The 21,307-nt window shown below is 37.0% G+C and overlaps 1 protein-coding gene across 1 annotated transcript in view; it reads right to left on the bottom strand.

Annotated features, from left to right (window-relative positions):
- Positions 1 to 3,118: 3,118 nt before the first annotated feature.
- The window catches only part of RSPO2 (R-spondin 2), a 104,913-nt gene continuing 86,724 nt past the window's right edge, over positions 3,119 to 21,307 (bottom strand). Inside the window, exon 5 of the mRNA XM_042785956.1 lies at positions 3,119 to 5,288. Within this exon, the coding sequence (XP_042641890.1) occupies positions 5,179 to 5,288 (110 nt within the window). The 3' untranslated portion in view covers positions 3,119 to 5,178. The remainder of the gene's footprint in view (positions 5,289 to 21,307) is intronic.

The raw sequence follows: 21,307 nt of genomic DNA, 5'->3' as shown, positions 1-21,307 counted from the left end.
CGAATTTCTATTTTAAAATGTGACTGGGGAATACCATAATAGCCTCATTTTCAGTGTTCATTCATTTGTGGTCTATGAACTATTAGTTAGTTTCACTGGTATTGCCCATCTAAAATCAACAAGATTACATGAGTGTCACTGAAGACACAATTTGAAAACAAGGAGGCAGGGCAGCTCTTTCACAGCTGCCATCACCACAGATACACTGCTGGCCAGTTTAAGTAAGGATCCAACTTCACTGGGATTGAGGATGTTATGTTCATTAAACATAAACAGAGCTAGTTTGCATTAAAAAAAAATTAGTTGAAGTCCAGAAGAGTTGGACAATGAGCTAAAGGCTGAGTTCTGTTAGGGTGCTCTTTCAAGTCATACTTTCCTTATAGCATTTTTCACTCCTGAAAGGAACTGCACTTCAAACACTGGCCTGTCCATCTCTCGTGTCCTATAGATCAGGATACTCTTATACTTCCTAAAGTTAATGTCCTTTCCTCACTTCTGGACAGAGGCTGCTCATGAAGCACGGAGCTTTCGGTAAAGAACTAAAAAAGCTGACAGTGGTTTGTGGGTTACACTTTCAGAAGGGTACATTCTGTTCTTGTTGGTGTCAGTCCAAAATAACATCATTCTAAAGTTTACTGGAATTTATGCTGGCTTACACCATCGGAAGGGGAAGTGAACTATTGTCAAGAGTAGTACATTTTGTTGGCGAAGGAAAAGAGATTTGTAATCTGAATTTAAAAATCTCTCATATGGTCTGGTAGCATCAGTCTTCAGTAGCATCACCCACTTAAAAAAGCATGGCACTTGTGCCAGTAGTGTCCAGTTATTTTTATTCTGTATTCTATTTCATCAGCATAACAAAGTTGAAGCACCAACTTTGATCTTCATTTGTCTGGAAAAGTCTCCTCCATCTATAAGCTTTCAATCAAGATTTTACCAATAATTTTTATTTCCATTAAAAAAAAATAACATAGTATTTAATTGATTTTTAAATTATTTTTAGCTAACTCAAAACTACTTTACTTTTTTTTTCCTGCTCTGCAGTTTTCTGTGATAAAAACTTATATTGATAAAGGGAGACACATCATATTAGTTCTACAAGCATTCACTTTTCTTTCATAGACATGTTTATGTGAAGGATATAGGTGTAAGAGAACAATTTCCTAATACTGACATTTGTAATACGGAAGGTTTGCATTGCTGTAATGTGGAATGCAACATTTATTTTCCTCCAAGAATAAGAAAAGAGACATGGAACAGTAATTTCACACTAGCAAGAACATCTGAGATGCAGTAAAGACCAGTCAGCCACAAAATAATTTCTTTAAACTTGCATCTGGGCTTTTCAGGGTTTTTTTGGTTTGGGGTTTGTTGTTGTTGCTTTGTTTGTTTGTTTGTTTTTTTAATTTAAAGAGACAGATGCTAGGAGGTCAGGATAAGGTAAAGCATACTGAGGATAGAGCGATCCTCAATGCAGAGTAAGCCTATGCAACTGTCCCTTCTGTGACAGGTGAATAAGATGTAAAGGAATGCATGCTTTTGAAAAAGAACTTTTTGCATGTCATAGTAACGTAACATTTTAACTAATGGTTACAGCATGGAATGTCCTATATCTTACTAATCTGAACTTTTTCTAGTTTTAAACAAATTTCCAATAGCTGATCATTAAACTAGGGGCATAAAAACCCTGTGAATACAGAAGAACCATTGTTTTGAATCATTCTACTGTCTGAGAGAAACAGATTCAAAAAGTAATGACAGCTCTGAAAAGGAAAAAAGGTACCTGGTCATCTACTTTCCAGAAAAGAAGCAAGACCTTTACAAGCCTGCTTCTGATCAAATTTAAAAGAAATAAGAGGCAACATGGGTGCAGGCTGTTTTCATGATGTCCAGCTTTGAAAACCTGACCTTCACTTTGCCAAGAAACAGCATCTGTTTAAAGATCCTGAAGCAGTGGTGTAAAGCAGTCCTCTCTCAGAGCTGTCCTCAGTTCTCCAAGCATGCTGGCAGAAGTATGAAAGCCACCATTGTGAAAATCGTCTCGGGAATCCCAAAAGTTTGGGAGAAGTTGGACCTCCTCTATTCAGCACTCAGGAGGCCACCACTGGGATATTGTGCCTGTTTGGGGTACTCAGTATGAGAGAGGAATGGAGTAAATCCATTGGAGGTCATTAAAATAGTTACAGGGCTGTAGCACAAAACATCCAAAGAGAGGCCAAAGACACTGTGCTGCTCCACCTGAAGAAGAAGAGGTTAAGGGGAAATTTAGCAGCAATCTTCAGCTACCTGATCATGGCTTACAGAGAAGACTGAGCTCAGGTCTTCTTGGGAGTGCACTGTAAAAGGACAAGGGGAAATGGGCACAAAAAGCACCACCAAAAAAATATCCCTGTGGTCAAACATGGCAACACAGTCTAGAGAGGCTATGAAATCCTCCACCTCAAGCAGTTTTGATCTAACTTCTAGGTTAGCCCTGTTTTAAGCGGAGATTGGGATGAGGTGATCTCTCAAGGTCATAGAATCATAGAATATCTCAAGTTGGAAGGGACCCATAAGTGTCGAGTCCAATGTCCTGCTCCTTGCAGGACTACCTGAAATTAAATCATATGACTAAGAGCATCATCCAGACACTCCTTGAACTCTGACAAGCTTGGTCCTGTGACCACTTCCCAGGGGAGCCTTTTCCAGTGACCAACGACCCTCTCAGTGAAGAACCTTTTCCTAGTGTCCAAGGAACAGTTCTTTCTAACCTCAGGAGAAGTATGATCCCACAAAATCCCTCGTGCTATGAATGCATTGATAGGATCCACCATGCAAAGGCAGGGTAAAACCAGATGTCTAGGACAGAGAAGAATCTACACACAAGGACACTTGCTACATAGGGATGACTTCCTTGTATCTACATTCTCAAGGAAACTCTGAATATGAAAGTGGCTGGGGCAAACATATCTAATGTACAGTGCCTTTTCAAACATGTGTCAACAAAATAGCTGTTTGTAAAACCCTAAAATTTTCCACCCCAATGGGAGAAAATCTGCGTCCACATACTTTCTCCAATTCTTCTTTGCTATTCCAAATGAATACAGTCTTTGAATTAAAAAGGACCAAAAATAGTTTACTCAGAAGCTTATGACATTATTTTATTGTCTTTTGTAGCATTCTTTTCATGACATGCCTAATACAATATTCGTAACCACTAGTAAAAGGATTGTATGAGGGCATTCACTGCACTTACAGCCAAATTTGATAACCAATAAGCAAATAGGCAGTTACAGTTCTTATTGTCTTATTGTCTTTTTTTTTTTTTTTTTTTTTTTAAAGTGAGCATTTAACATCCAAAATAGCAGCCCAGGATCAGAACAATCTTACTGTCCTTAACATTATTATGTTCTAGGTAAATATGAACATATTCTAAATGAAAGATGGTGAAAACCTCATGGTTAAATGGAAGTCCACAAGTGGTTTCCTGGAACATTCACATCTGCCTAACTACTGTACGTTTTTGTAGCAACACTTGTCATGGCTAAATACAGATACATTTGTGCTTATAGATGCTTTATTTCCCTACTTTATTTATAAAGTATATAACCCATAAAATTAAAACTGAGATTTGTGGGATTTTTCTACAGTATATATCAAAAGGAATTTTGTAGGGGTCTGGGGTCTGTTTTACCTTTTATTCGCTTTGTGTAGGTCTTATGCAAGTTTTAGTCCTAGAACTGGAACAACTTCTCTAAGTGACAGTATAAATGACAGCCATTTTAGTATGGGATTTTCCCAGCAGATATTAAAAATTCTCCTTGAATGCAAGCCCAATAATGCTAGATCACCAAATTACACATCCTGAGCCATTTTAACTTCCTACATAGAAAATTCTCTATATCCCTCCCCCCACCAAAAAAAACAAAAAAAAACCCAAAACAAAAACAAGCAAACACCAGGTGCAGATTAAATTTGCTAAACTTCTACAAATAACTGGCAATACTAGGACATTGGTGTTTGCTGTATTTTTGAATGACTGAACTCACATAGCTTTTTCTTTTGTTTCTCCCCTGTTCAGATATTTGTTTGTTATATCTGACTGGATCAGGACTAACGGAAATAAAACATTGTGCATTATATTTGAAAAAAACTAGACATACAACCTTAGATACCAAGAACTTTCCATATAATTTCTCTCCTGACAGTCAAAACATCCATCGTCATCGTGCCTCATCTTAAAAAAAAAGTTATACTTGTTTTTCTGAGTCAAAATACACCAGGGCTGAGCTAGGAGTACAGAACAGCAGAAAAGATTTGCAGTGTACCAGTCTGGCAAGCATAATTCAGAGCTGACACTCCATTGCAGGGGCCAGTACAAGGTAGTTTAGCCATCTGAATGTGCTTTACAAATGAGAAAAAAAAAAATCCAGTTTGTAACTATTGAGAAATATGAGAAGATACTTAAAACATAGTAAAAAGTAAACATTTACTGGATTATTTTAAAGTATATTACTAGATCCAACAGGACATAACTTTAAACATGTATGAAGTATTATACATAAAAATGCATAGATGTACAGTAAATACGTTCATTTATGTGTAGACAGAGTAATATGTACACATAGAGTCTGTTGTGTTTCTGTAAGTCTAAGCAGTAATTTCTGTGGTATATTGTCTTAAAGCAGTTTTATTATACAACTGTTTCAAAGCAGCAGGTGCTGAGAACAATGTACATTAACATTAAGTAGGTAAGTCATATCCATTTACTCTTGAAATGTACAAATATAGGAAACAAATGCCATAAATGCAATAGTACCTACACCTCCAAGACTTCATTTTTTTTTTATTTAAATATGCACAAGTCCGCCTAATGGTGATACATAGATTTCTTTCCTGCTTCCCTTCCGTGTCAACATGTTGACCAAGCACCCAGGACAAAATTTTTGTCACACTTCAGCACCACTTCCACTGATTCACCTCAGTGCGCTCCTGACCTTGAAGTCTTCAGGACAAAAATGAGAGGAAAAAATAAAATAAAAATATATAAATAAAACAAACAAGCTTGTGGGCCTTTTTATCACAAGTTATTTGCCACCAATACTGTCAAAGCAGCTGAATCATAGTGCATCCATGGGCAGGAGCATATAGCAGCTTTTGTGCACTTTGCAAACAAATATATTAAAGAAAATCAAGTCTTTACTGGCTTGTTTTATCTGTTGCTAAAAAGATGCTGTGCTGCTTCTGAGCCCTTTCCATCAAATTCTTTTTCTTCTTTTTCTTGTCCTTTGTTTTTGTTGGTCTTCTCCCTAAAGAAAAAAAAAAAAAAAAAAAAAAAAGAAAACCAAATAATAGCAATGAGTCAACTAAGTAAAGAACACAGAAGTGATACTATGATGTAGTTGAAAAACTCAGTGGCACAAAAATTATCGATGGGGACTGCAAAGGTAATGCTGGTAAAGCGAAGTTATGCAAGTGCCTGGGGCCCAGAGCCAAATGAGTACGTAGAGTCCTAACTCACTGAAAGCTGGATATGTGCCTTAGACCCTTGCGTAAATTTGTTTCAGTGAGTAATCCTATTTAAGTCAAGTCCAATATATCTGCAATTTCAATGAAAAATTAGGCATTACAGCCCAAGTATTTGGTTGGATGTCGTCCTACATGCTTTGGCAGAAACAGTGCCGCCTCTGCAAAGAACTTTTGTTATTGCTTATTAGTACACGGTGCCTAATTCTCACAGCATATTACTGTGCAGAAACAGAAATTTCATTACATGCTTCTTACTACTGGAAGTTCACTGAAAAATAACCAAAATTGGGAAATCAGGATCAATGCAGGAAAAAAAAATTCTCAGGCTCCTGGGATGGGAAAGTTTTTCCTGTTCAGCTCTAATAATAAGCCAGTGCCTTTTGATTATCTCAGCAAAGATAGCATGGACTGAAAAAATGCTAGATACAAAGGCCCTAATTCGGCAATGCATTACCTTTCAAGAATATGATTAAATCCTATCAAGTTTAGTAGAGACAACAAAATGCTGTCTGGAATAAGAAAGGATTGGGTTTTCTTGGAAGTATTATATACTGAAATATATGATCAATGGTTAAAAAAAGAAGGTTATGAACCTCTAGAGATGCCAAGTCTGTAAACTTTCAGGATAACTAAATGAATTTAAGAACACAGTAAAAGGAAATTCAAGTAGCAGATGACATAAAAATGTGAAAATGCATTTTTCGTCTATATTGTCAGTACATTATTAATTGGGAGAAATGTTTGCCAGTCTGGCTTTCTCTTACTTTCATATTGTTTCTTAATTAAAACGGCTCAAACCAGTATGAATCATTTTTCTCTATTTGATAATAGAACACCGAATAAATCTGATTTTAGAATTATCAAAATTTATGATTCATTAAAAATACAGGGTTATATATTTCAGATTACTTATTTGTAATATGATGTCTAGGCTACTATTCTCTAGGAATTATTGGAATACTTATATATAAAATAGGACAGGACATTAAGGTAATGAGCACATGAGTTTAGTCCACATTAAAATCATAAGGGTCCTTGCAGTTTACTTCTGCTTCTCATTAAAATCTGACATTAATGCTACTATGGCATTTTGCCATTTTTAAATCTAGTTAATCCTACACAGTAAAACCTCAGTCCAACCAATCATTAATCAAAGCAGCTTTTAAGTTGAAACTCTTTAGTAACACTGTATCTAATGACTAGGCACACCTAATGAGGTCAGAGGGAGGAATACTTGACAAAGTGGCATTGCAACAAGATGGTTTGCATTACAGAAATTTCCGTATCAACATTTTATTACGTGATTCTACTAGTTGCTATATTGCAAGGCATCAGAAGTGGGCTGAATGTATAGTTCAACACTGTATTCTAACTTGCAATTTAAATATTCTAATTATTTTAACCCAAAACTTCAAAACTTTTATTAAGGAAGGAGTAGATGAGGGGAAACAATTTGAAACGAGTGACCAATGCTGCCAGTCAATAGATTCTCAGAAGACCCGCAGAAACAATTACAGCTTTATTGGAGTTTTGCTATCCTGTTTGCTCAGTGATATTACTGTCTGAATTTTGTACAGACCAATTAGTAAAAGAAATATAAACTCCAATCAGTGCCTCATCTAGTTTTCTCCTTGACCTCCTCCTGAGAACTAGAGTAAATACTTACCATAAGTTTAAGATAGCGAAAGATCCTATCATCTTTCCTCTGAAAACTTTGGGATGCACAGGTAAAATGACACACAACCCACTTGGTGTCTTTGTCTAAACCTTACAAAGTAGCTCCTGTAACACGAGCATCAAATCTAATTGCCAGCACGCTCCCTACCCAATATCCTTAAAATAGAAATGAACTGGACTAGTTGTCAGTGATTTGACATGTCATTGTGCAACAAACCATTATGGTGCTTCTGCTGCTCTTCAGCAATTGCCCTCCCATACCTGCTTTTGCCCCAGGGCACATCAAAGGCAAATTACCTTCTTTCACATGTGCCATGGAGCAGCAACTCATGCAGACTCAATGCCACTGAGCCATTGATACCTGATAATTTGTTCCCCTGTTAATGAGCTGTTTGGCTGCTTGCTATATTTCCAAGTGCCCCGTTGTACAGAATAAGTTTAATTATTTTCAGGACAGTATTAAAGCACACAGAGAAAATCCAGATGGCTGGCAATGCTAAGAATCCCAGATTCCAACTGTCATTTTAACCAGAAAACTGAATATAAAAGGTATTTCTTGGCTGACCATTGGTTCCCATATTGTTACTAGAATGCAACGGAGCTTAGAGATTATCAAGAAAAATGTGACTATAAAGACTAGAGAGTTCAAACAAAGTATACTGCTGAAGTGCCCACACGTGAGTACGTTTATTAAATTCAGATTTCAATTACAGTGCTTATTTTGTCAGCAGAAGCATGGTGAACAGAAGTAATGTCTGGATATCTTGCTACAGATGTCTTTTGAATAACATGACATTTATGATATGGAAAGTAGATCCTCAAGGAGGATCCGGGAGCCAAACCCTCCCAGTTCCCCAACTGGAGGGCAGTGGGGTGAGGACAGCCGGTGCCGTGGGTTGGGTGCGGAGAACCTTGTCCGCAGGGAGCCTTGCATGGCAACCCCCGTGCCTTGCCATGCTCACTGCTCCCGAGAGCAAGAGCCCTGGCCTCAAGCCCCTCTCTCCATAGGAAGCACCAGGGTTTTGCTGCTGTCAAAAAGGAGTGGATTTTAGCAGCAGTGTGTTATAGTCCAGAACTTGCCATTGCACACAGAAAGCAATTCCTGGCTGAAGCAAATGAGGGAGAGCAAAAGGACTCTCTCTCTCTATGAGGGGTTTAACACTATCAATAACAGGTTATGGCATTACTGCACATGACAGAAAGTGACAATATCTGAGATATTCAGTCTGATCCACCCTCTGTATCAGAACAACATCCAAGTGAGCAAATTGTCCAGTGCAGCTGCCTGGAACCCACAGCGAGCACCACTCTTTAAGTGACATTACATCCTTCCTAGTGATAACTCGCCTGCTTGTATTCTGGCAGCTAGCCACATGTCTTGCTTCTCCTTCCCAAGGGACAGGCCTCCAAATTAGGTCTCATCTTCAATCTTTATTTTATGACTGAAAACAATATGTTTTTGAAAGCCTTTGATATTAACAGCAATGGGAGTAAATACAAATAATAATGCAAAGAGCAGGATATCTGAGCACTGTTCAGGTTATTGTATTCATATTTTTATTTTTATTTTATTTTCCCTTGCATATTAACCAGCTAACTAACTTATCCTTGAAAAACATTTTTTATCTCTGACTGTCTAAAAAAGGGCTCCTCAATTTTTATTACCTGAGTAAGCTCTGAACATAGTTTGCATAATCTGTTTAATACTCTGTAAAGTCATGCATATACACTGAAATGTATAGGGCCTAAGAAAGATCTGAAACTTAGATGGATTTGGTGTTCAGTTATCTAGCAAATAAGAGCCTTACAAGCTTATCCATCATTCTGTATCTCATATTTGTTCATAGGTTATTTTATAGAGCAAAAGTGGCAACGCCATTCATTCAAACCCTTTTTGCACTGTTATAAAATTCAGTTTTGCTATTTGCTTTATAAATTACCAATAAGTCAGTCCTCATTTTCTAGAGAAACTTATCCCAGTGGTTGGTATCTTTACAGTCTTATTCATTAAACTTCTGTTTAGACCACTTAGTTCTGGTAGGTAGATGGGCAGCTAATATGTTATGCAATGAAACATTAGCTGACAACATACCACATCTTCTAATGGTATGATAATATAGGTTATGGTACAATAACCTATAGGTAATAATGTATTTCTAACATCAATTCCCGAAAAAAAACCCAAAACATTATTTATGCTAATATACACAGAAATTGTCCATAGGCAGAGAGTAATAGCTATGAAAATTATTATTTAATTTGGATCTTAATGGATTATTTTTCTTTCTTTCCTGTTTTTCTACCATTTTATCAGTGTTGCTCCTACAGCTGCTACATGTTGGTATATTAAGAGACTTATGCTCAGTTCTCTGCTCTATCTCATACTGTGAGCTGAAAAGTATTTGGAAATATTGCATGTTCCTCCTGTGGATAGACCCACCCAGTCAGTTCGGGATACACATTACCTTGTACAGAAGAAGCCTTCATCACCTTCTGTTAGCTGCAAAGGCAGCTTTCTCCAGACAGGGTTTGGGCAGCAGATTCCTAACACTCAGGGCACTCCTGGTTCTCCAGAACTAAAATGCAGCAAGTGTGTCACAGGAACTCCCAGCCACATTGCTCAAGATCCTTGTATTTATATAGCAGACAAAGAACAATTCAGACAGAGAGCATCAGTTCAGTATCTGAATTGTCCTTTGTCTGCTATATAAATACTGCTGTATGTAGTGGTCTTACAAAATCTGTCCATTGCCAGTTTCAGCAGATGGAGAAAACACAGTATGCATCCACATGAGGGCAGTAAGGATTTAAATTTAAAACAATAACAGGAAAAAAAAAAAAAAAAAAAAAAAAAGCAACTATCTGCTTTATTTCATAGTGTAATTCCCTCACAAATATTCAGTGTTCTCACATGCAAATTATTATTTTAGAGATATCAGAATATTTAGTACCCCCTTCTTTATTTAAAACAGGTTTTCTTCTAGTGATTACCGAATAATGGGACTTACAGTCTGCTTCCCTTCCCTAGATTTTCATACGCAGAACTTTCACTGCTAGCAGTAGAGGCACAGTGCTGTCCTGGGATAACAGCAGACATTGCTAAATACACCTTTTAATCTTTTCTTCCCTTTCATTTGTCCTTTTAGGAGCTAAATGCTGCACACTGGTACATCATTCTCCTACGGCTGCAGTTCTATCATTGACCCCGTGTGTCATCTGTGCAGTAAGCTGGAAGTTATTACACTCAAGTCATATCACTGATGGATGGCAGACACCAGGGAACCAATGACAGCAGTGGAAAGATGACAGAGACACTTGAAAATTAACCAGTCAGTCAGATCAACTCGAGAGAAAGATGGCAAATGTAAGCTTCTGGAGGAGCCCTCCCTGGCAGGACAACTTCTGTCCCGCACAGACCCGCAGATGCCTCATCATTTACACCCCATTTGCACAGCACATCAAACTACACATGAATGGTGACTGAAAATATCCAACAACCAAGCAAACAAAGGAGTCCATCGAGAAATGATTCCCCAGGGGTAATTTATTCCCTGGGCCTTTCAGTCGGGTTAAAAATTTTGGATGCTGAAACTGTCAGAGAAATGCACAAATTCTTAAGAAAACTTATAAACACACACTCAATGAAATAAAAAAATTCCCCACTGCTACAAAGCCAGCCTCTTCTAAAAACATGACTTACAAACGAACGCTGATGCAAAGAGCTTTAATAACTTAGCAAACTGTACGCCCCAAGTACCTCTACCAGTGTCATCTGTTACTGAATTCATGACAGCTTTCCTAAACTAGATTGCAGCCGTTTGGGTTTTTTGTTGTTTTTGTTTGGTTTTTTGTTTGTTTAACCACCATCAAATTTAGGCTGAAATTGGCTATGCTCAATGTGTGCTATAGGAGGAGTATGACTTGGGGAAATCAGCTGAAGTAAAATCGCCATTTTAGACAGGGAGTGAAAGACACTGGGGCTTGGATGGTGACACTGGAAAAGAAGTAAGGTTGAGGAGATGGGACAGAAAGGATCAAGTGTCAGAAACTAGTTTCTGGTTTCCTTGGGTGAATTTCTGATGTCATTTGAAGAAGTCCTGAGAACACATCTTTGTCCCTGAAGACAACAGAAGGGATGGTATGATCACACAGAGTACATCAGCTGCCCACAACACCATTTCAAATCCCAGAATACCAGAATTAGTAAAGGTGGGTTAGTTAATGTTTGCAAAGCACTGAAACACCATAACAATGGACACCATAGAAAAGCCATTAATTACTTTATCTTTCTTTCTTCATTTGCAAGGGTTGCATAACGCTGAGCAAATGAGGTCTTAGAACAATTATTGAATAAAAATAGAAAAAAATCATACCATAGTTACAGACTTTATCACAGCTGATACAAAGAAGGAGCAAATGAAGGCATTTATACAGTTTTGAAGTGCTTGAGTTTACAAGCTTACTGACCTTTTGTACTTTTTGGTGCAATACAAATAGCAAATGGTATAAATTATACGTATTCCCAGCCTACTGAAATTAATAATAGACTAAGAAAATTATTTCCTTTGCAAATGCACAGTTTGATGTTTTTCATACATTCTTGTGTATTTGATGTCAGTCTTCCCAATGAAAATCAAGGAAATTTCTGTCTTGTGTAAACCTTTTAATTTCTATACAAGTAATTATAAAAGCATCGGCAGTGCAAAGTTAATCTGCATGATATTTTAGGCAGTTCCTGATGACTACAATCCTGATATTTTATTTTCAATTTACTAATTCCACAACTTTAGGTAAATTATTATACCCCAACCAACACTTAACATTGCATATACTTGGTGTTTCTATACACCAGACATCAGCTACTGAGATGAAAGCCGATTTAAAAGAATCAAAGAATAATTCCTCAAATAAAAGAAATACCAAGTTATCCCAAGTCTTTGTATCTTAATCCCACTAGCTTTTTTTTTGTTTTGACACATTCACTAATAAATTAAGGGGTTTACTATTTAGGGCAAGAATAAGCAAAGTGAGGTACTCTTTTTCTCCCAAAGTACACATCTCCTTTTCATCTGGCTTGAATACAAACTAAACAATACTAAAACCTGATGTTCTTTCCTTCTGGACAATACTGAGTATCATCAGACATTGTCATCTGTTTAAGACATACTGATTCCTCCACAAATAATGGTATTTACATGTATCAGCCTACTGACAGTTCAGTGGATTTTTTCCTCAACTTTAGGGCAAATTCACTGGGAAGAGTTGTCTTACATTGCTGAAATGCAATGCATTTCCCACAGTGCAGTTTTCCAGTGTATACAGTAGATGGCAGTGAGATATTAACTGAAAACTGGTTTCTACTTCCATCATTTCATAGAATATTATTTTTTATTTGTAGAAGTATCCATTACTCTGCCTCAAACATAAGCAATTCCATTCATTAATGAATATAAAAAGTGATAAAATAAAAATTCACACATACGGACTCAGAGAAGAAAGCAGAAGAAAGCACACTAGGGGAAGAGGAAACTTAGCAAACTCAAGATGACATGGAAACTCTCAGAAAACTCTGATAGAAGACCTATGTTTAACTGAATAGTATAAATGTTTAAATGTTGGGTCCTGTTGTCCCTTCAGTCATAGTTGTGTGAAAACAGGTGGGTCTCCACTGTAACCAAATTGTTTATCTAATGTAGATTTAGCTCAGAATTCGAATGGTATGAGTACCAATTGCATGCAGGGTACTCGCTATTCTTATCTTAGTCAACACCATGTCAGATCAGATGCTTTGCAAGCAAAGTCAAACAAAATATTTCTAATTAAAGGTTTGAGTTTGTTTATTTTCCTTCCTTTCACAGTGCAATATAAAGCAAATTTCAAAATAATAATAAAAAGATTATACACAGCCAAGAGTATGCATACATGTGTAAATATATTTTAACTATATAGGCAACAATGATAGCTATGAACCAATTGGCTTTGAATGTCTCTAGTTTTGACTGGGCACTGACTTAAAACTCCCTCTGTCTAGTATTTAAAAACAGAATCTTTATTTTTCTTCCATTTCTCCTTCTTCTAGCCAATTTAATTAATTTTATTTTTATCTCATCATATGAGGTATAGAAAATAAATTCTATTGAGACAACTTTTATTTGTGGCACCTGCAAGGTTTAATTTCATACTGGAAATTGTATTTTGTTCATTTAAGGATGTCTTCTAGAGAGAGATATTATAGTGGGAAGTTGATTTTTTTTTAGAGATTTCTTCTTCTGTGAAATACTATTAAATTATTAAAGGTTTAATTTTTTTACTTCCCTTTAGGGATTCTGGTCAAGAACGGAGTAACAATTTTCTTCCAGGACCTTTTTTTTTTTTTTTTTTTTTTTTTTTTTTTTTTTTAACTAAAACAGCCAAAAAATAGTTCTAATTATCAATTTTGTCTCTATTCAAGTAATGCACAAGTAATAGTACTGAAGTTCAGTAAGAAAAGAGGCTAAATTAAACACCTGATGATGAAATAAAGTGCGATACAGCAAGAAGACTCCTAGCAAATAACAGCTGAAAGTGAAGATAAATGAATTATTTCTAATAATATGATGTAAAATTGTTACCTCAGTCTGCTCATCAGGTATGGTGTACCAGATTAATTGTTGCACCTGCATTACTCACTGATATTCATTCGGTTTGTACTTGAAAAGGTGCTGAAACAGAAAGCATTCATACTACCTACCTAAATTTGATCAGGTTAGTCTTTATCTGCAACTATATTGGTGTATACTGCACACACTTTTCCCTTCCCCTCAGACATTTGTCTGGTGCAGTGAGATGAAGCACACGCACTTGTTTTCTTCACCAAACCCACAATCACCACTTTACTTCATTCATTATAGCTTTTACTATCTGTACTATGGTCACGATGCACTTGCTACCTTGGTCTTCTAGTTAGGATATTATTTTTTCTGATATTTCCCCCCTACCAATGCAGTGTAACATACTCTTTATACCTAATAATCTAAATTTAGTTTTCAGAACTTCCCTTTACCTGTACATCCCCTACACGATGGCTACTGAATTCTCCATAGTAATGATACACCTAAGTTAATAAATTAAGCAGTGTTAGAGAATATTCTTAAACACTGTACCCCAAACATCTGTCGTGTTGTGTCCTGGGGCAGCCCCTGCCCTTCCCAGGGTGACCGCAGAGGCCAGGGCTGGCTGCTCCTGCTAGCACGTCCCTGGCTTGGGAGCTCTCAGCAGTGCAATATGGATATGGTCCCACCTGTGCCACTCAATGCAGTTCCAGGTAACACCCCAGCACGTTTAGTTAACTACTATAGAGATAGTAGCTATCTTTGAACTGTGGCCTGTCAGGATTTAAAAGATGTCCTGAGTTACATGGCTTTATCCATAAAGACTGCCAGTGAGAACCTAATACACATATGCATGCCAGGTTGATTTATGCTGTAACCAGTTAATTCCACATCATGTACCTACAGGAAGCAGGAGAAAGGGCATTTTTCACCCTTAATCTTACTTGTTTCCCAATAGTCACACACCAGTTGTTCATGGGTATTAAAATTAATACTGCCCAACCATTTATAAAAAATGCATACATGCAGTATCCAGCACGGCACTTTAGCTTGCTAAAGCTTTTGTTTGCATGTTAGTATCATCAAGCCACTGTCACAACTTTAGAAGCAGCTTTATGGCCCATGGAACTTTTTTGCAAGTCTGTTGCTTATATGGAGACTACTTTACAACGAAGTTAGAAATATAAAATCACCTGACTCGGTTCTGTTAGCTATGACCTTGACCAGGTTTTGAAGCTCCGCTATTATCTTTGGGTGAGGAGTTCTGCAAGGAAGCAAAAAAGCATCAGGACAATAGTCCCTCCATAATGTGGTCAAGCTGCACCTGAGCCCTTCCACTGCCTCCATGGGAAGTAGCAGCACCACGCTCCCAAGACTTTCTTTTTCCACTGCAAACACACTATGGATAGAGCCATGGAAAGGAACAAATGGACTAAAGGGTTAGTTTCAGCACTCCAGGGAAAAGCACACTTCCCTCCCTACCCCAAAAATGATATTCAAACAAGTGCACAACTACCATACATTCATCAGCACATACACAGTGTGTAACTTTTTTGGTTTTAAAGACTTAATCAGACTAAAATATCAGACCTGGCCTGGAATGTGAAAGAAAGAAAAGTCATATGACCACCATCTATTTGTGTTATTGTATATTTTATTTCATAAAGAAGTACCATTAACCCTATTTTCATTTTCACATGCCATGCACCTGGAGCTTTGTTGTACCCCTGGCTCCTAGCCCGGCTGTGTTTCTGGCACACAGACAGTGTCTGTGGGGGTCATCTCAAACTCTGGACCATGAATCTGTGAAAGCATTCATCAAGAATTTAAAACTACTGATTGAATTTTCTTCAAACTGCCTCCTGGACTTTTTTCTGAGTGTTTGAGCAATGTTTGGTTCAACTCTCTTCATAATTTTAGCCACAGGAAAAACTTTGCACTCCCATCCCCACAAAAATCCCACAAAAGCAGCTCTTTAAATGTCCCCGTGTTGCTGTGAAGTGTTAACTTTTGACCAACTGGCACTTGAGGCTTGAACATGAGCTGGCTGAGGACAGGAGGAAATATCAGTAAATCAGGATCAAGGAGCTAAGATAAACTGAACTTAAAAGTATTTCTTTTATGCTTTCTCCAAAGTAATGCATAAACAGACCACAGGGCCACCTAACATTTTTTCCTTCCCAAGGCACTAAACTGGTGTATACTACTTGTAAATTTCTTGTTCACTGGAAAAATACTTTTGCTCAAGGTATCATGAGCCTTTAAAAATATGATAGTTAATGGGTTTCAGTGAATGAGTTGTAAAATATTTAATATCTTTTTTTTTGGTTTTGTACTGCAGATATTGAATTGTTGATAGGCATTTTCCCCCTTTTTTAAATGTTAATCAGAATATACTGTAAAACAGCCAAAAGCAAAAAATTCAATTCTGATATGCTTGGAGATTTTCATAGTGAAAGAGTTGTATTTGAAGGAAATAAATAAAGTGGTTTCAAAGTTATGGTTATTTAAAACAGAAATTCACATAGAAAGAAACAATTTATGCTGTACTTTCTTTAAATTTTGCTCTACAGCTTTTCCAAATAAATTAAAGTCTGCATGTAATAGCAGCATTAGAAATAATGTGTCCTATATTAAATTTTACTGCAGATGCTCATGGGAGCATAGTAAGGACAAACCACAAGCCAATTAATCTGTGATTTCTCAAAGTCTAATAATAGACTTAATAAATTAAAATGTCTTGTTTGCAGTGAAGCCCACCGAAGCAGTCCTTATCTGAAGTTCACTGCATCAAGATTGTCTCAAACAACCTGCATAACTTTTCAAACTCCGTAGATTAAATAATACCTAGATAGGAAAATTAGGTAATGCATGTCTCTTTAAGAACACTTGCACTTTATACTAATATAATTGAAAACAAGTTTTATTCCTTAAAACTTAAGATGATGCAGTGATTGCAAGTGAGAAGAGGGGTCAAGAGAACCTCTAGTGAGATCTCTTACATAAACATGAGAAATCAAACATTATACTCATATGGTGTTGAGGCTAGTAACTTGGAGAAATGCATCCAGTCTGGATCTGAAGACAACAGGAGATGGAGGATCCACCACTTCCTCTGGTAACTGTCCCAGCAGTTAATCATTCCACCGCCAGAAATTTTTGCCCAATTCTTAATTTAAATTTTAATATTCATCTCTTATTTCTCATTATGTCCTTCTGTCCTAGACCACACTTTTCTCTATGTGTTGTAGGTAAATCTCTGCTCACCATCTTTCTGAGAAGTTAAACATATGGCAGTTTTTGTGCACCTTTAAAGCTTATTTTATAACCCTCAGATAAAGCTTTTGATTCTTATCTGTAGTTCCCAACTGAACTATCTGTTCAGATTTTCAATATCTTCTACAAAATATGGGTCTCAGACTGGATGTCAGAGTTCTGCTTATACATGGGACAAAACTGATTTATTCTGCTTTTCCTTACTACCAAAGTTATACAGCCAAGAATGGCATTTGAAATTTTTCTCTCTACATTATAGCGGACTCTTGTGATTTCTTTTGAGAATCACCGCTTTTTAGATGTCATTCCTCATCCTGGAGGTATGCATTCCTAGTTCTATAACTCTTTGTTTCTACAGTATAACTTTACATTTCATTAAATGAAAATTAATTGTGTTTGAATGGGACCACTTTACAAAGCAACCTGGACTTTTATTTAGGTCTACTCTAGAGTACTGTTTACCATTATCCTCAGAATTTTTTTTTTTTCCAATGTTTATATAATTGACTGAAACAAACAGCAATGCTTACAGAACCGTATTAAGGCCATCATCACTTTTTCCTAGACATCCAGCCAGCATATGCTTTAATTACATTTTGTGGTAAAGATAAGAAAACTTTATAGATCCATAAAAGTCCCAAGTCTGAATATTTTCAAGTATGGTAGTTATTCCTGCCCATGACTTCTGTTACACTTCCGTTAGCTTCATTTCTACAGCTGCAAATATTAATCCAAAAGGAACTGACTGTGCAGAAGCTTTCCACATATGAATGTGCAGGCTTAGTCCTCACACAAAGAAATTTTACTTTGAAAGGAATTCTGTTTGGATAAACTTATCTGCTGATGGTATGACAAAAAAAAAAACAAACCCAAAAACCAAAACACAACAAAAACAAAACAAACAAACAAACAAACAAATAACAAAACAAACCAAAATCAAACCAAAACCAAAACAAATAAAACCCAGCCTGGGCTGGACTTAACGGTATGCCTCTAATAAATTTTACATCAGAAGCTGCAATAAGCAACTAACAAAACGTGATCTATCAGGGGACTGCCATAGAGCCTAGACTTGTTATTCACCTTCACCGTAAAAATGTGTGCCTAGGAAGAGCCATGAGAAGCCTGAACAGACTGTGCTTGCAGAATGAAACCGGTATTTCTGCAGTGATGCGGAATACCCCTTTCCTGGATCCGGCTGGAGCAGCTGAGGACAATTTTTCCCCCCACTATTCCTCAGTTCCCACCAGCTGGCAATTACCCGTCAGAGCTCTGCAGGCAGAGGAGGCTGTATCAACAACCGTTAATCCCGGGAAGCAGCGGCTGGTGCCCGCAGGAAGGCCCCGGCCGCCCGCCCCAGCGCTGCGGGCCCCCGAGCTCCGCGCGGCCTCCGGTCCCACGGCAGCCGCCCTGTATGGCAACCACGCCGAACCCGACAGCGGTTTCTTCAAAAGTTATTTTACGAAACCGAAGTAAGCCCTTGACAATAAATTTATCCGCGTGAGCTGTTTCACACACTTAAACAGACTGAATAACGAGTAGGTATGTCAACCCTTAGTGCATCAGTGTTGAAACACGTTGTATTTAAAACCATATATTTGTTATACTTAGCACTGACCTGAAGAACAACAACAAGAAAATTGCTTTTTTCCCCTTCCAGAGGTAAGATGCGTTGGGTTTTTAGGTGAATGAATGGTCTGCAGTATCTGTTAGGCCAGCCTACTACTGCAGGTGCTCTCAGCACCAGAGGGAGCTGCCTTCCCCCCTCCTACCCAGCAGCTGGATACGCAGCAGCTTGGCATCGCATGATATAAGCAGCAGTAGAACGTGGTGCCTAATAATACATGTGGAGTGGACAAATTGGTTTCTCTTCTTATTCTGATATACATCTGCAAGAAAGACAGCACTATAAATCTCCACCATCGGTTTAAACAACCAGTCCACAGTAAATTGAAAACTAAAGTTTTTTCCTGCATAAAACATTCTAATGTATATATTCACTGATAAAGCTGAAGAAAAATATGTGGATTATTTCTTAAGAAGAAAAGGAAGAAGAATATATGAAATAAACACAGCATGTAGCTTAAAGGCCACTTGCCATAAAAGGCTTTTCCTGACTGGAAGTTACAGATGTATTTAAAAAACAGATGTGCATCAAAGACTGTTGATTAGAAGCACAGAGAGAAGTAATTATCAGTTATATTTTTCAAAAAAGAAATTCTTTATTCTAATACCAATAAAACCTTCGTATGTACAGAATGATTCTATGGGTTTAATTAGCCATATGAAAAATATAAATGTATATGCTATTCCTGCTCCACATCATCACATTCTTATGGCTACTTTGGGTGAGATTCTGATAGATATGAGATCTTGGCTTCATTATTTTGTGACAGTATTAGCTTAAAGACATTGCCAACCGAAACTCTTCGAGACCTATTTAGTTTTTGCTTAGAAGTGCCTGATGCTAACAATTCTTTGTGGGCTGAGGTATTTCCAAAAGTAGATATTGAGGCTGGCAGTCACAGGGAGCCCATCCTGCAGTAGAGTAGCACAAAAAACAATCCTTGCTAAACTAGTGGCCAGCTGCAAGGGCTACATCTTATGAATAAAGTAAAAAGAGCCAGAGCACAGTTTTGAGTGCTGTCCTGAAATACTAGCAGGTTTCCTGGCATGTTCCTGATTTGTGTCAACTAGTACTTCTCCCAAGAATGGTACCTTCCTATCTGTACATTCTTTGCAAAAGATCAAGAGATGATGAAAGACACATTTACCTTAACCCTTTAGACTTCACTAATTTCAAATTAGCAGCTGTTTTTCAAGCTGAACGATTTTTACAGCTATTTTATATGCATACATGATAAGCCCCTGGACTGGAATACATAGACCTAAAAAACAGACATGTAAGTGTATAATATAAGGCAACACAACTGGCCTGGCTAATACTGTTTTGAATGCTGGAAGGAAGTATTTATTTGAACCAAGCTCAGCTAAGTGATTATCAGCTTCTCACATTGAAGTATAGTTGATCTCTACTGAATGCTAATTATTTCATCATGTTAGCAAATACTCATTTCTTGGCCAGTGCCTTCACAATCTGTTCCATGTGTTGATTTAAACTGTCCTGTAAGATTAATAGTGGGTGACAACTGGATCATTTAGGGAATGACATACTTATCAAACTAGTTGCAAGTATCCACTCAACTGTTTGTTTTCTCTGAGACAATTAATCCACTATTATAGCCAATTTCCTTCTTTCTAACTTGGACTGGAATGTAGCATTTTCTTCTTGTCATTTGATGACTTCAGGAGATTACTTTCAAAATCCTGTTTGAATTTAATTCTCCCTCCAGTTATGAACATCTGTCAGTTTCTTTCTGTGTAGCTGAATAACTACTTACTCCCTAATGCTATCCAATTATTCTTCTTTAAACTTCTTTCCACACATACAGACTTCGAACATGTGATTTCTGTTGCTAATTTCTCTGTAAATAAACTTTAGATAATAGCTCTTTCCCCAGACATGATTTCAATAGGAAACATAAAGCACTAATATGCAGTCAAAAAGAAATGCTTGTAATACAGAATAAGCATTTCTCCCTGGTTGGCCTGTCTATGCAGACAATTAAAATCTGCACAATTATATGGATTATTAGTTAGAAATTACCAGTGTTAAAGTTTGTCTCTTTCAGAACTATGGAAACATCCTAGGTAAGTGTTATGAAGCAGACTGACTCTTATCTCCATGAAGAACATTCACAATGTGCATTAATAGTTATTCCTATGTAATTAACTAAATGGAAACATTCTGCCACATCTATAAAACAAGCATGCCATACAGAAAACATAAGTTTTAAAATGCACATTTGGATATAATATGAATATCATACCATAAGTTAAAGAGTTATTTAAATAGTTAAATTTTCACCGATACAGTTAGCTTTTGAAAGGAAAATACCATAGCCATTTAACTATTTCTAGAATACTGAAAATAATTTGACAATTTTAAACTGCTTATCAGTCTCTGCATGGATCTACCGAACAGACAAAATACACAGAAACATTTAAAAGTGATTTGTGAGGTAAGAGCAACAAAGCAATTACTCATTGTCAGGAAATGTGTCTATTTAGATTAAGTGATCATAATATTATTTGTTTCCAACAAATACAGTTCTATGATCTTTAAACAATACATTATTTTGAACTACCTCTGACTTAATAAATTAGATGACTGATTTATTTTTTAAAATCTGGAT

Source organism: Tyto alba, unplaced genomic scaffold (genome assembly GCF_018691265.1).
Source record: "Tyto alba isolate M040663 unplaced genomic scaffold, T.alba_DEE_v4.0 Super-Scaffold_9, whole genome shotgun sequence".
NCBI lineage: Eukaryota > Metazoa > Chordata > Aves > Strigiformes > Tytonidae > Tyto > Tyto alba.
The sequence above is the reverse complement of the archived record's forward strand: the minus strand, read 5'-3'. Positions and strand labels throughout refer to the sequence as shown.